General features: G+C 35.8%; 2 protein-coding genes across 2 annotated transcripts; both read right to left on the reverse strand.

Moving 5' to 3' along the window:
• Positions 1 to 4,407: 4,407 nt before the first annotated feature.
• On the reverse strand, positions 4,408 to 5,609 carry LOC141487000 (uncharacterized). The gene has a single exon (XM_074185649.1). It carries the CDS (start codon positions 5,507 to 5,509, stop codon positions 4,460 to 4,462), a length of 1,050 nt encoding a protein of 349 aa, XP_074041750.1. The 5' UTR covers positions 5,510 to 5,609; the 3' UTR covers positions 4,408 to 4,459.
• A 5,768-nt stretch (positions 5,610 to 11,377) lies between these two features.
• Positions 11,378 to 12,213, reverse strand: LOC111502342 (uncharacterized). Its single transcript, XM_023156407.2, has one exon. It carries the CDS (start codon positions 12,211 to 12,213, stop codon positions 11,431 to 11,433), a length of 783 nt encoding a protein of 260 aa, XP_023012175.2. The 3' UTR covers positions 11,378 to 11,430.
• Positions 12,214 to 16,024: the final 3,811 nt, after the last annotated feature.

The raw sequence follows: 16,024 nt of genomic DNA on the forward strand, positions 1-16,024 counted from the left end.
CAACATGGGCTATATAATATACCGAGTCACAATAATTAAACTGAGCTAGTATCAATGAATCACAGAGAATTGATTCCATTTTCAGATTTAGAAACTTGCATACATTTTCTTCAAGTTCACCAATGCTATTTGGCAAATATGACATATGAAATTTGAATCTCAGTTCATCATCCATAAATAATCCCAAATTGCGGGAGCATCTCACCTGTGACATTACTTGATTTTCAACGCATATTTTCACGTTTTCTATTTTTCACTGTTGTAAAACCTAATACCGTTTTTTATCTGCCTTCATCTTCAAACAATGACTTCTAGATTAGTTGAAATAGAAATTCAAAAAACATCGATAAAAGTTTTATGTGTTTATCGTTAAAAATGACGGATAAGTGGGTCCAGCCACCTTTTTTCACTCCCTTAGCAGTACGTTTTGTATGGCCTTAAAGACAGAGTATTTTCCCGATAGATGTAAAGTATCAAAAATGTGTCCAATATTGAAATCAGGGGCTTCAAATAACATTCTGAACTATCGACCCAATAACAATTCTGTCCAACTTTGCTGAGATCTTTGAAATGTGTTTGTATAACATTATTCCTGATATGAGAAGTAGTATAATTCTATATCAACATGGTTCCATCAAAAAACGTTCAACAATAACTAATCTCATGTGTTTTATACAAATCGTCAGCACTGCGTTGAATAAACAGCTACAGGTGGATACAATCTATTTAGACTTCTCAAAGACCTTTGATAAATTGAACCATCAAATTTTAATGAATAAACTCTTTTCTGTTGGTCTCGACAGTCAACTGTTGAATTTACAACAGGCTCACCTTCAGAATCTCACGCTATTTGTGGAATACAACATATTACTCTCTGCTGGCGACTTGTAGTTTTTCAGACCCATTGAATCAACAGAGTACTGTTTTATTCTGCAGAAGGAAAGCAATAGAGATCCACAAATACACGGAGAATTTCAACAGAAAAGAAGAAGCGGTGAACCTCAATCGAATATGGAATCCCATTTCAAGGAATTTGAGAATAACGAACAAAATGACAACAGGTAGCAAGATTGTTAATGTTCCAGGTTCAAGTGAAGGTACAAGTGCAGATACAAGTACATATACAGGTACCAATACAACTGATTACCTGACAAGGCATAAATACGCTTTACGAAGCCTAAAAGTTAGTCATCGGACAGCAAGACATAATGGTTTAACCTCTGAAGAAGCTAGCTACTCGCGCCAGCGAAACGTCAGGAAGAAATTCCAAAAATCCACGGCTTTCAAACTCGAAAAACAGTGACACTGACAACAATATACAGTTCGACTATGCAATAAATGACGTCATATTAGAACAAAGCCTTGAAACTAAAGATCTGGGCATCGATAAGAAACTCATCTAAAAGAATACTTGGACTCATCTTCAGGACGTGTAGAGACTTTCAAAACCAAGAATGTTTTATAACTTTTCAATGCGTATGTCCGATTTCGTTTGGAATATGCTTCCCTAATCTGGTCACCTGTAAACAAAGTGCATATACTACATCAACTCGAATCTTGTCTGATAATTTCTATGAAATACATGGCTTACAAACTAGATGGAGCTTACGCATCCCAAGGAATTGATAATAGTGTTGCTGAATATATTTGCCCTCTTATCCTTAGAAAACAGAAGAACATGTTATGCTTGTATATTCATATATAAATTGATTCATAATCTGGTAGACTGCCCAGATTTGTTATCTCAAACTAGATTTTCACGTACCGGGATGAAGTAGTAGAAACGAAATCTTCTTCTATTTGCCTATACCAAGAATCAATGTGTTCATAACAGCTGTGAAATTTATAATAGTTTCTATTCAGAATGTGATATTTTTGTTGTTCCATTTGGACATAATGAAGGTGACATACTGTGTTTCAACCATCTGCACACTGTTAATTCAATTAGAATTCTATAGTATATATATTTTTTATTATGTATGTATATATATATATATATATATATATATATATATATATATATATATATATATATATATATATATATATATATATGTATATGTACTAGTGTTTGCATAAAATACTATTCTAGATACTGATTTTATATGCTATAATTATATTTTACTTGTACTAATTCATAGCTGTAAACTTCATTATATTTGTCTTGTTATTGGCCGTAATTCTGTTAGACAATAAACCCTTTTATTTAAGTGATCATAATAAAATATATTGTTTTTTTGATACCTCTAGCATATAATTATTTTCATCTCAACAAGGTATTCAAATCATAAACTGATAAGTTATTCGAATGCACCAGATACCTTTTTTTGACTCCATTGATGTATTGAACGAAGTAGTATTACAGATACTCTTTCTTTCGAATGGCATTAGAAACATCTATAGCTATTTTATATAAAAATTACCTCAGGGCTAGTACTAGAGTGCTACCAAGATTTAGCCAAAGCCTTGGTAGATAATAACATTATAATGAGGTGGGTTAAAGGCCACGACAGGAGTGAAGGTAATCGCATTGCCGACTCTTCAGCCAAGGAAGCGGCTGGACTAAGAATTTTAGTATCCAGTGGCACCTACTGACTGATGACTTCAATAATTGCGGAACTAGTCAAATGCTCAATCCCTGAAGAGATGGGATGGAATCAAAGGATATAATCTTGCCAGAATCACCTTGGGTGATCCGGGGAAGCTAGCGCCGAACAAGTATCTGGCGATGACCAGGAAAAATCTATGCCTTACAGTAGGATTTCTGACTGGCCACTGTCAACAAAGGAAACATCTCCATAATATGGGGCTACTGGACACACCTCTATGCACGATGTGTGAAGAGGAAGATGATACTGTCAAGCATGTCCTGTGCGAGTGCCCGGAGTCATCGTCAATGAGAGAGTGTGTGTTCGGCGAGTCTTGGCCTACACCTGCCGATATAAAGGAGATGTCTCCCAGCGACCTGTCCACCTTCCTGGAAAGGACAGGATGGACGATGACCTAGGAGGACAACTCCTCGGGAGGATGGGTCACATGTGGCTTGAGTGCGTGAGCTTACACTCACCCTCCCTACAGATACAGATATATACAAAATACTGTTCCAAAAATATCACCTTTTTCAAAATCTGACTGTTTATTAGGGTATCTACATTTTTTTTTCATTTTTTTTCTACTTTACTTCCACAAATGGAATGTTTGCTGAATGTTTATTATTTGAATATCAATTGTTTGGGATTCAAATGTGAAGGTTAATGTTTTGTATTGATTTTTACTTTATTCTGGAAGTCTAGTTCAAAAACTTGGTCGGTGAAAAGTGCATCGCGAAGAGTGTTGGAGTTCTGTTGTGTGAGAACAGTGATTAGTTCAGATTTATTCTATGCCAGAGATTCCAACTATACTTTTCAGTTATAATAGGGTGGTAAAAAACTCTCGCTGTCTTTAGGAAAGCATCTACAGCAGGGATACAAAAAATAAAAAGGGCAAGCGTTTGTTGCATCATCTGAGTTAGCCTTAGGAATGATAAAATATGCAGTTACTCAAGATAATTTAAAGTATTTGCGATATGCAGACATGCGAAAGAAAAAACTGAATAAAAAAATGTGACGGGAATGCTAACTCGCATCATCTGTTCTCTAGACAGGGATATCCAGATACTATGTTAAGGGAGCCACATTTTTTCTTTTCACTTTTCCTTTCCTATTTTTAGTGTAAATAATACATATCGATAAGTGAATAATATTAAAAATTCTTTCTGATAACGCTGAATTAATATCTTTTGATGTCTGAAATTTATTTCCCAATACTCCGTCAATTGAAATAATTGACACTATTACAATTAAAATTTTTCAGAATATAGACTTTATTTCCAATACAAGGTTCACTACTTCATGATAGCAACTTCTGTTGGACCCCAGCCCAACACGAAATGTGTTATTGATATTCACCAAATAACGGATGTATTGGAAATATGAAAAAAGTAAGTTGGTTGAGCATACCTCAGACAGAAATCATATAAATCCAGTAGTAAAATAGAAAATTCTGAATTTACTTAACATTTGTCAATATATGTTTTTAATTTAATGGAAAGTTTTATTCAAACAGTGAAGGGTTGATGATGGAAAACTCGTTGAGTTATAATCAGTTGGTAAATGATTTCTCAGTTCATTTTATTAGTACAGGTGGGCAATTAGGCAAGTTTAAATGCACCACTGAAATGAAGATGAAAAATCAAATAGGAGTGAGAAAGAAACACGTGTTGCGCCCTACAATGGCGAAACACGTGTTGCGTTGTTGTTAATTTGAATAGTGAAAATTTCCCAATAATAAAGTGCTTTTGAATTCGTTGGTTATTCGTTATTAAAGTTGGATCATAAAAAAGAAACGTACTGAAATTCAAGTGTATATTCATAGTAATCAGACAAAAAACAAGAGAATTTCAGGAACCAAATTGAAAGCATCAATCTGATGTCTGCGACCCAGATCTACAACGGGATCGTTGGACATACCGATATGAGCAGTTGGACTTCGATCTCGACCGACTAAAACTCCGTGACCTGCTATCAGAATACCTATCCTTCGATTGTTCACTTCTTGAACGAGATCTTGGCGCCGACTCACTCGAACGACTATGTGATTTCTTTCCGCCGATATTTCTCTTTGATTGGTCCATGGTCGAAAGGGAAGGCGACCTTGATTTAGTTCGCGAACGGTTATTGGAAGGACTACTGAACCTCCTGGACAGCTTGTCACTTCCACACTTCGACCTAGATCTACTCCTACTACGTGAACTGCTGCTTCGACTATAATGTGATCGCGAACGGTTATCGGAAGAACTACCGGACCTCCTGGACAGCTGATCACGTCCAGACTTCAACCTAGATCTACTTCTACTGCGTGAACTGTTGCTACGACTATGAGATGAGCGCGAACTTCCACTTCCTAGTAGACTATGTTTCGTCTGCGACCTTCGCGAACGGTTATTGGAAGGACTACTGAACCTCCTGGACAGCTTGTCACTTCCACACTTCGACCTAGATCTACTCCTACTACGTGAACTGCTGCTTCGACTATAATGTGATCGCGAACGGTTATCGGAAGAACTACCGGACCTCCTGGACAGCTCATCACGTCCAGACTTCGACCTAGATCTACTTCTACTGCGTGAACTGTTGCTACGACTATGATATGAGCGCGAACTTCCACTTCCTAGTAGTGTATGTTTCGTACGTATCGATGTCCCGTACTTACTGCGGCCAGCAGACCACCGATCGCGACCTTTGGGCTCTCCTCTTGCCACATCCACAGTCACTCGCACTCCCAGAAGTTTTTTGCCATCCAATTCGTATATGGCATCTTTGGCATTTCTGCTGCCATCAAATTCCACAAAGGCGAATCTCCTTTTGATAAGAATTTCTCTTATTCTTCCATATCCTTTGAAAAAGTCTTCCAGATCCCATTCTTCCGTATTACGGGGAATTCCTCCAACATACACTCTGGATCTTCCCATGTTTTCGATAGAAATAAAATTTATAGATTTCTAAACTTTATGACAATGTAACACTTGTTGTTTGCAAACTTCAAATTGAACTAAATGTATGTAGCAATCCTGTACTCCTTTTATATAATATTTTGAAGTCACTAATCTATTCAGGTACATGATTTAATTAAATCAGGTACACAAAATGATACTTCAACAGGTAGTTATTTTTACCACAATTATTTTTATCACTCATTGCCATTGTTTAATGTGAAAACAGACATAGCTGAATATCAATTGAAAAAAAAATTATCAACAATTTTCTCACGTTTCACAGCTTCGTTGACATAATTTCGAAGCGTAATATAATATGCTGTATCTGTATCAGATCTAGTGAAAATTTCACAATAATAAAGTGCTTTTGAATTCGTTGGTTATTCGTATTAAAGTTGGATCATAAAAAGAAAAAAGAAAACGTACTGAAATTCAAGTGTATATTCATAGTAATCAGACAAAAGACAAGAGAAGTTCAGGAACCAAATTGAAAGCATCAATCTGATGTCTGCGACCCAGATCTACAACGGGATCGTTGGACATACCGATATGAGCAGTTGGACTTCGATCTCGACCGACTAAAACTCCGTGACCTGCTATCAGAATACCTATCCTTCGATTGTTCACTTCTTGAACGAGATCTTGGCGCCGACCCACTCGAACGACAATGTGATTTCTTTCCGCCGATATTTCTCTTTGATTGGTCCATGGTCGAAAGGGAAGGCGACCTTGATTTAGTTCGCGAACGGTTATTGGAAGGACTATCGAACCTCCTGGACAGCTTGTCACTTCCACACTTCGACCTAGATCTACTCCTACTACGTGAACTGCTGCTTCGACTATAATGTGATCGCGAACGGATATCGGAAGAACTACCGGACCTCCTGGACAGCTGATCACGTCCAGACTTCGACCTAGATATACTTCTACTGCGTGAACTATTGCTACGACTATGAGATGAGCGCGAACTTCCGCTTCCTAGTAGACTATGTTTCGTACGTATCGATGTCCCGTACTTACTGCGGCCAGCAGACCACCGATCGCGACCTTTGGGCTCTCCTCTTGCCACATCCACAGTCACTCGCACTCCCAGAAGTTTTTTGCCATCCAATTCGTATATGGCATCTTTGGCATTTCTGCTGCCATCAAATTCCACAAAGGCGAATCTCCTTTTGATAAGAATTTCTCTTATTCTTCCATATCCTTTGAAAAAGTCTTCCAGATCCCATTCTTCCGTATTACGGGGAATTCCTCCAACATACACTCTGGATCTTCCCATGTTTTCGATAGAAATAAAATTTATAGATTTCTAAACTTTATGACAATGTAACACTTGTTGTTTGCAAACTTCAAATTGAACTAAATGTATGTAGCAATCCTGTACTCCTTTTATATAATATTTTGAAGTCACTAATCTATTCAGGTACATGATATAATTGAATCAGGTACACAAAATGATACTTCAACAGGTAGTTATTTTTACCACAATTATTTTTATCACTCACTGCCATTGTTTAATGTGAAAACAGACATAGCTGAATATCAATTGAAAAAAAAATTATCAACAATTTTAAGATATTTCATTTTGCAATAGTTCATCATCCATAAATAATCTCAAATTGCGGGAGCATCTTATCTGTGACATTACTTGATTTTCAACGCATATTTTCACGTTTTCTATTTTTCACTGTTGTAAAACCTAATACCGTTGTTTTATCTGCATTCATCTTCAAACAATGACTTCTAGATTAGTTGAAATAGAAATTCAAAAAACATCGATAAAAGTTTTATGTGTTTATCGTTAAAAATGACGGATAAGTGGGTCCAGCCACCTTTTTTCACTCCCTTAGCAGTACATTTTGTATGGCCTTAAAGACAGAGTATTTTCCCGATAGATGTAAAGTATCAAAAATGTGTCCAATATTGAAATCAGGGGCTTCAAATAACATTCTGAACTATCGACCCAATAACAATTCTGTCCAACTTTGCTGAGATCTTTGAAATGTGTTTGTATAACATTATTCCTGATATGAGAAGTAGTATAATTCTATATCAACATGGTTCCATCAATAAACGTTCAACAATAACTAATCTCATGTGTTTTATACAAATCGTCAGCACTGCGTTGAATAAACAGCTACAGGTGGATACAATCTATTTAGACTTCTCAAAGACCTTTGATAAATTGAACCATCAAATTTTAATGAATAAACTCTTTTCTGTTGGTCTCGACAGTCAACTGTTGAATTTACAACAGGCTCACCTTCAGAATCTCACGCTATTTGTGGAATACAACATATTACTCTCTGCTGGCGACTTGTAGTTTTTCAGACCCATTGAGTCAACAGAGTACTGTTTTATTCTGCAGAAGGAAAGCAATAGAGATCCACAAATACACGGAGAATTTCAACAGAAAAGAAGAAGCGGTGAACCTCAATCGAATATGGAATCCCATTTCAAGGAATTTGAGAATAACGAACAAAATGACAACAGGTAGCAAGATTGTTAATGTTCCAGGTTCAAGTGAAGGTACATGTGCAGATACAAGTACATATACAGGTACCAATACAACTGATTACCTGACAAGGCATAAATACGCTTTACGAAGCCTAAAAGTTAGTCATCGGACAGCAAGACATAATGGTTGAACCTCTGAAGAAGCTAGCTACTCGCGCCAGCGAAACGTCAGGAAGAAATTCCAGAAATCCACGGCTTTCAAACTCGAAAAACAGTGACACTGACAACAATATACAGTTCGACTATGCAATAAATGACGTCATATTAGGACAAAACCTTGAAATTAAAGATCTGGGCATCGATAAGAAACTCATCTAAAATAATACTTGGACTCATCTTCAGGACGTGTAGAGACTTTCAAAACCAAGAATGTTTTATAACTTTTCAATGCGTATGTCCGATTTCGTTTGGAATATGCTTCCCTAATCTGGTCACCTGTAAACAAAGTGCATATACTACATCAACTCGAATCTTGTCTGATAATTTCTATGAAATACATGGCTTACAAACTAGATGGAGCTTACGTATCCCAAGGAATTGATAATAGTGTTGCTGAATATATTTGCCCTCTTATCCTTAGAAAACAGAAGAACATGTTATGCTTGTATATTCATATATAAATTGATTCATAATCTGGTAGACTGCCCAGATTTGTTATCTCAAACTAGATTTTCACGTACCGGGATGAAGTAGTAGAAACGAAATCTTCTTCTATTTGCCTATACCAAGAATCAATGTGTTCATAACAGCTGTGAAATTTATAATAGTTTCTATTCAGAATGTGATATTTTTGTTGTTCCATTTGGACATAATGAAGGTGACATACTGTGTTTCAACCATCTGCACACTGTTAATTCAATTAGAATTCTATAGTATATATATTTTTTATTATGTATGTATATATATATATATATATATATATATATATATATATATATATATATATATATATGTATATGTACTAGTGTTTGCATAAAATACTATTCTAGATACTGATTTTATATGCAATAATTATATTTTACTTGTACTAATTCATAGCTGTAAACTTCATTATATTTGTCTTGTTATTGGCCGTAATTCTGTTAGACAATAAACCCTTTTATTTAAGTGATCATAATAAAATATATTGTTTTTTTGATACCTCTAGCATATAATTATTTTCATCTCAACAAGGTATTCAAATCATAAACTGATAAGTTATTCGAATGCACCAGATACCTTTTTTTGACTCCATTGATGTATTGAACGAAGTAGTATTACAGATACTCTTTCTTTCGAATGGCATTAGAAACATCTATAGCTATTTTATATAGAAATTACCTCAGGGCTAGTACTAGAGTGCTATCAAGATTTAGCCAAAGCCTCGGTAGATAATAACATTATAATGAGGTGGGTTAAAGGCCACGACAGGAGTGAAGGTAATCGCATTGCCGACTCTTCAGCCAAGGAAGCGGCTGGACTAAGAATTTTAGTATCCAGTGGCACCTACTGACTGATGACTTCAATAATTGCGGAACTAGTCAAATGTTATATCCATGCTCAATCCCTGAAGAGATGGGATGGAATCAAAGGATGTAATCTTGCCAGAATCACCTTGGGTGATCCTGGGAAGCTGGCGCCGAACAAATATCTGGCGATGACCAGGAAAAATCTATGCCTTACAGTAGGATTTCTGACTGGCCACTGTCAACAAAGGAAACATCTCCATAATATGGGGCTACTGGACACACCTCTATGCACGATGTGTGAAGAGGAAGATGATACTGTCAAGCATGTCCTGTGCGAGTGCCCGGAGTCATCGTCAATGAGAGAGTGTGTGTTCGGCGAGTCTTGGCCTACACCTGCCGATATAAAGGAGATGTCTCCCAGCGACCTGTCCACCTTCCTGGAAAGGACAGGATGGACGATGACCTAGGAGGACAACTCCTCGGGAGGATGGGTCACATGTGGCTTGAGTGCGTGAGCTTACACTCACCCTCCCTACAGATACAGATATATACAAAATACTGTTCCAAAAATATCACCTTTTTCAAAATCTGACTGTTTATTAGGGTATCTACATTTTTTTTTTCATTTTTTTTCTACTTTACTTCCACAAATGGAATGTTTGCTGAATGTTTATTATTTGAATATCAATTGTTTGGGATTCAAATGTGAAGGTTAATGTTTTGTATTGATTTTTACTTTATTCTGGAAGTCTAGTTCAAAAACTTGGTCGGTGAAAAGTGCATCGCGAAGAGTGTTGGAGTTCTGTTGTGTGAGAACAGTGATTAGTTCAGATTTATTCTATGCCAGAGATTCCAATTATACTTTTCAGTTATATTAGGGTGGTAAAAAACTCTCGCTGTCTTTAGGAAAGCATCTACAGCAGGGATACAAAAAATAAAAAGGGCAAGCGTTTGTTGCATCATCTGAGTTAGCCATAGGAATGATAAAATATGCAGTTACTCAAGATAATTTAAAGTATTTGCGATATGCAGACATGCGAAAGAAAAACTGAATGAAAAAATGTGACGGGAATGCTAACTCGGATCCCCTGTTCTCTAGACAGGGATATCCAGATACTATGTTGAGGGAGCCACATTTTTTCTTTTCACTTTTCCTTTCCTATTTTTAGTGTAAATAATACATATCGATAAGTGAATAATATTAAAAATTCTTTCTGATAACGCTGAATTAATATCTTTTGATGTCTGAAATTTATTTCCCAATACTCCGTCAATTGAAATAATTGACACTATTACAATTACAATTTTTCAGAATATAGACTTGATTTCCAATACAAGATTCACTACTTGATGATAGCAACTTCAGTTGGACCCTAGCCCAACACGAAATGTGTTATTGATATTCACCAAATAACGGATGTATTGGAAATATGAAAAAAGTAAGTTGGTTGAGCATACCTCAGACAGAAATCATATAAATCCAGTAGTAAAATAGAAAATTCTGAATTTACTTATCATTTGTCAATATATGTTTTTAATTTAATGGAAAGTTTTATTCAAACAGTGAAGGGTTGATGATGGAAAACTCGTTGAGTCCTTGACTGATATTATAATCAGTTGGTAAATGATTTCTCAGTTTATTTTATTAGTACAGGTGGGCAATTAGGCAAGTTTGAATGCACCACTGAAATGAAGATGAATAATCAAATAGGAGTGAGAAAGAAACACGTGTTGCGCCCTACAATGGCCAAACACGTGTTGCGTTGTTGTTAATTTGAATAGTGAAAATTTCACAATAATAAAGTGCTTTCGAATTCGTTGGTTATTCGTTATTAAAGTTGGATCATAAAAAAAAAACGTACTGAAATTCAAGTGTATATTCATAGTAATCAGACAAAAAACAAGAGAATTTCAGGAACCAAATTGAAAGCATCAATCTGATGTCTGCGACCCAGATCTACAACGGGATCGTTGGACATACCGATATGAGCAGTTGGACTTCGATCTCGACCGACCAAAACTCCGTGACCTGCTATCAGAATACCTATCCTTCGATTGTTCACTTCTTGAACGAGATCTTGGCGCCGACTCACTCGAACGACTATGTGATTTCTTTCCGCCGATATTTCTCTTTGATTGGTCCATGGTCGAAAGGGAAGGCGACCTTGATTTAGTTCGCGAACGGTTATTGGAAGGACTACTGAACCTCCTGGACAGCTTGTCACTTCCACACTTCGACCTAGATCTGCTCCTACTACGTGAACTGCTGCTTCGACTATAATGTGATCGCGAACGGTTATCGGAAGAACTACCGGACCTCCTGGACAGCTGATCACGTCCAGACTTCGACCTAGATATACTTCTACTGCGTGAACTGTTGCTACGACCATGAGATGAGCGCGAACTTCCACTTCCTAGTAGACTATGTTTCGTACGTATCGATGTCCCGTACTTACTGCGGCCAGCAGACCACCGATCGCGACCTTTGGGCTCTCCTCTTGCCACATCCACAGTCACTCGCACTCCCAGAAGTTTTTTGCCATCCAATTCGTATATGGCATCTTTGGCATTTCTGCTGCCATCAAATTCCACAAAGGCGAATCTCCTTTTGATAAGAATTTCTCTTATTCTTCCATATCCTTTGAAAAAGTCTTCCAGATCCCATTCTTCCGTATTACGGGGAATTCCTCCAACATAGACTCTGGATCTTCCCATGTTTTCGATAGAAATAAAATTTATAGATTTCTAAACTTTATGACAATGTAACACTTGTTGTATGCAAACTTCAAAATGAACTAAATGTATGTAGCAATCCTGTACTCCTTTTATATAATATTTTGAAGTCACTAATCTATTCAGGTACATGATTTAATTGAATCAGGTACACAAAATGATACTTCAACAGGTAGTTATTGTTACCACAATTATTTTTATCACTCACTGCCATTGTTCAATGTGAAAACAGACATAGCTGAATATCTATTGAAAAAAAAATTATCAACAATTTTAAGATATTTCATTTTGCAATAGTTATGAAAAATCATAATTAACAAATTAGTAAATTTTTATGAACTTTTATCGCAGGATCTTATGAAGTATATATATATATATATATATATATATATATATATATATATATATATATATATATATATATATATATATATATATATATATATATCAAAAGGGCCCCACGAAATTTAAAATTTATAGGCCAATTATTTATACCGTTTATCCGATTATTTATGCCAACGGAGATTGGGAAAAAATTTGTTAGTTAACAATTGAATAACTTTTTTGCTTCACTGTCACAAATGGAAAATAAAATTGAAATGACTTTTACTGAATGTTCATTATTTAAATATCAATTGTTTGGGATTCAGATGTGAAGGTTAATGTTTTGTATTGATTTTTACTTCATTCTGGGAAAGAACAATTTTGGCTTTCTCCTACTCCATCTACTATAGTAGATTGAGTAGAAGCTAGTCTCTCAGATAAGTCTAGTTCAAAAATTGGTCGGTGAAAAGTGCATCGCGAAGAGTGTTGGAGTTCTGTTGTGTGAGAATAGTGATTAGTTCAGATTTATTCTATGCCAGAGATTCCAATTATACTTTTCAGTTATATTAGGGTGGTAAAAAACTTTCGCTGTCTTTAGGAAAGCAGCTAGAGCAGGGATACAAAAAATAAAAAGAGCAAGCGTTTGTTGCATTATCAACCTGGTATTGATGCTACGGATATTAGAACAACGTACTATAAGCTCTAATAAATAACTTGAAATTCTCTTTTACTGAAATAACTAGAGATCATGTCTGGGATGTCTTGGGCCCTTATTATTTGTAATTTTCATTTTTTATTTTCCATCATGTTTAAACTTTTGTCAAGTTCACCTATATGCCGACGATTTTCAATTATATTCATCTTGCGATTTGAATGATATAGAAAACCATGTGAGCTTTATTAACGAAGATCTCCAAAACACTCAAGTTTATTCTGAAAAACATGGCTTGCGTATCAACCCAAACAAAACTGTTGCAATCTGCCTAGGCCCTCAGAGACAGACTTATCAGATCAAACAACATAGTCTCAGAATGAATCAAACGGACATTGAATGGGTTGACTCAACAAAAAATCTCTGATTGATTATCGATCAAAACTTGAACTTCAATGACCATGTCCAAAATGTATTTAAATAGCGTTCTTCAATCTGAAATCTTTTCAAAAATTCAAATATCAACTATCAACCGAAATGAAACTTAAACTAGTCAAATCCCACATCTATCCACATATAGAATACTGCGCTCCAGTGTAATATAATTTTCTACCGGAATATAATCGACAAAAGTTGCAACGCATTCAAAATTCTTGTATGCGTTTTGTTTGCTGTGTACCTTATAGAGAGCACATTACTCCTAGTATGGAATATCTGATCACAATATTTCTTTTTAAACTCATCAAAAACAAAATACCCCTGTATTTATTAGAGCTTATAGTACGTCGTTCTAATATCCGTAGCATCAATACCAGGTTGATAATGCAACAAACGCTTGCTCTTTTTATTTTTTGTATCCCTGCTCTAGCTGCTTTCCTAAAGACAGCGAAAGTTTTTTACCACCCTAATATAACTGAAAAGTATAATTGGAATCTCTGGCATAGAATAAATCTGAACTAATCACTATTCTCACACAACAGAACTCCAACACTCTTCGCGATGCACTTTTCACCGACCAATTTTTGAACTAGACTTATCTGAGAGACTAGCTTCTACTCAATCTACTATAGTAGATGGAGTAGGAGAAAGCCAAAATTGTTCTTTCCCAGAATGAAGTAAAAATCAATACAAAACATTAACCTTCACATCTGAATCCCAAACAATTGATATTTAAATAATGAACATTCAGTAAAAGTCATTTCAATTTTATTTTCCATTTGTGACAGTGAAGCAAAAAAGTTATTCAATTGTTAACTAACAAATTTTTTCCCAATCTCCGTTGGCATAAATAATCGGATAAACGGTATAAATAATTGGCCTATAAATTTTAAATTTCGTGGGGACCTTTTGATATATATATATATATATATATATATATATATATATATATATATATGATATATATATATATATATATATATATATATATATATATATATATATATATATATATATATATATATACTTCATAAGATCCTGCGATAAAAGTTCATAAAAATTTACTAATTTGTTAATTATGATTTTTCATAACTATTGCAAAATGAAATATCTTAAAATTGTTGATAATTTTTTTTTCAATAGATATTCAGCTATGTCTGTTTTCACATTGAACAATGGCAGTGAGTGATAAAAATAATTGTGGTAAAAATAACTACCTGTTGAAGTATCATTTTGTGTACCTGATTCAATTAAATCATGTACCTGAATAGATTAGTGACTTCAAAATATTATATAAAAGGAGTACAGGATTGCTACATACATTTAGTTCAATTTGAAGTTTGCATACAACAAGTGTTACATTGTCATAAAGTTTAGAAATCTATAAATTTTATTTCTATCGAAAACATGGGAAGATCCAGAGTGTATGTTGGAGGAATTCCCCGTAATACGGAAGAATGGGATCTGGAAGACTGGATGGCAAAAAACTTCTGGGAGTGCGAGTGACTGTGGATGTGGCAAGAGGAGAGCCCAAAGGTCGCGATCGGTGGTCTGCTGGCCGCAGTAAGTACGGGACATCGATACGTACGAAACATAGTCTACTAGGAAGTGGAAGTTCGCGCTCATCTCATGGTCGTAGCAACAGTTCACGCAGTAGAAGTATATCTAGGTCGAAGTCTGGACGTGATCAGCTGTCCAGGAGGTCCGGTAGTTCTTCCGATAACCGTTCGCGATCACATTATAGTCGAAGCAGCAGTTCACGTAGTAGGAGCAGATCTAGGTCGAAGTGTGGAAGTGACAAGCTGTCCAGGAGGTTCAGTAGTCCTTCCAATAACCGTTCGCGAACTAAATCAAGGTCGCCTTCCCTTTCGACCATGGACCAATCAAAGAGAAATATCGGCGGAAAGAAATCACATAGTCGTTCGAGTGAGTCGGCGCCAAGATCTCGTTCAAGAAGTGAACAATCGAAGGATAGGTATTCTGATAGCAGGTCACGGAGTTTTGGTCGGTCGAGATCGAAGTCCAACTGCTCATATCGGTATGTCCAACGATCCCGTTGTAGATCTGGGTCGCAGACATCAGATTGATGCTTTCAATTTGGTTCCTGAAATTCTCTTGTTTTTTGTCTGATTACTATGAATATACACTTGAATTTCAGTACGTTTTTTTTTTATGATCCAACTTTAATAACGAATAACCAACGAATTCGAAAGCACTTTATTATTGTGAAATTTTCACTATTCAAATTAACAACAACGCAACACGTGTTTCGCCATTGTAGGGCGCAACACGTGTTTCTTTCTCACTCCTATTTGATTATTCATCTTCATTTCAGTGGTGCATTCAAACTTGCCTAATTGCCCACCTGTACTAATAAAA

This window comes from Leptinotarsa decemlineata, unplaced genomic scaffold, assembly GCF_025532065.1.
Source record: "Leptinotarsa decemlineata unplaced genomic scaffold, Ldec_3_MD MMD2_tig00078346_RagTag_RagTag, whole genome shotgun sequence".
Taxonomy (NCBI): domain Eukaryota; kingdom Metazoa; phylum Arthropoda; class Insecta; order Coleoptera; family Chrysomelidae; genus Leptinotarsa; species Leptinotarsa decemlineata.

Excerpts from the sequence above, each read along its gene's own strand:
- LOC141487000 (XM_074185649.1), bottom strand. The coding sequence starts at position 5,509 with ATGGGAAGATCCAGAGTGTATGTTGGAGGAATTCCCCGTAATACGGAA.
- LOC111502342 (XM_023156407.2), bottom strand. The coding sequence starts at position 12,213 with ATGGGAAGATCCAGAGTCTATGTTGGAGGAATTCCCCGTAATACGGAA.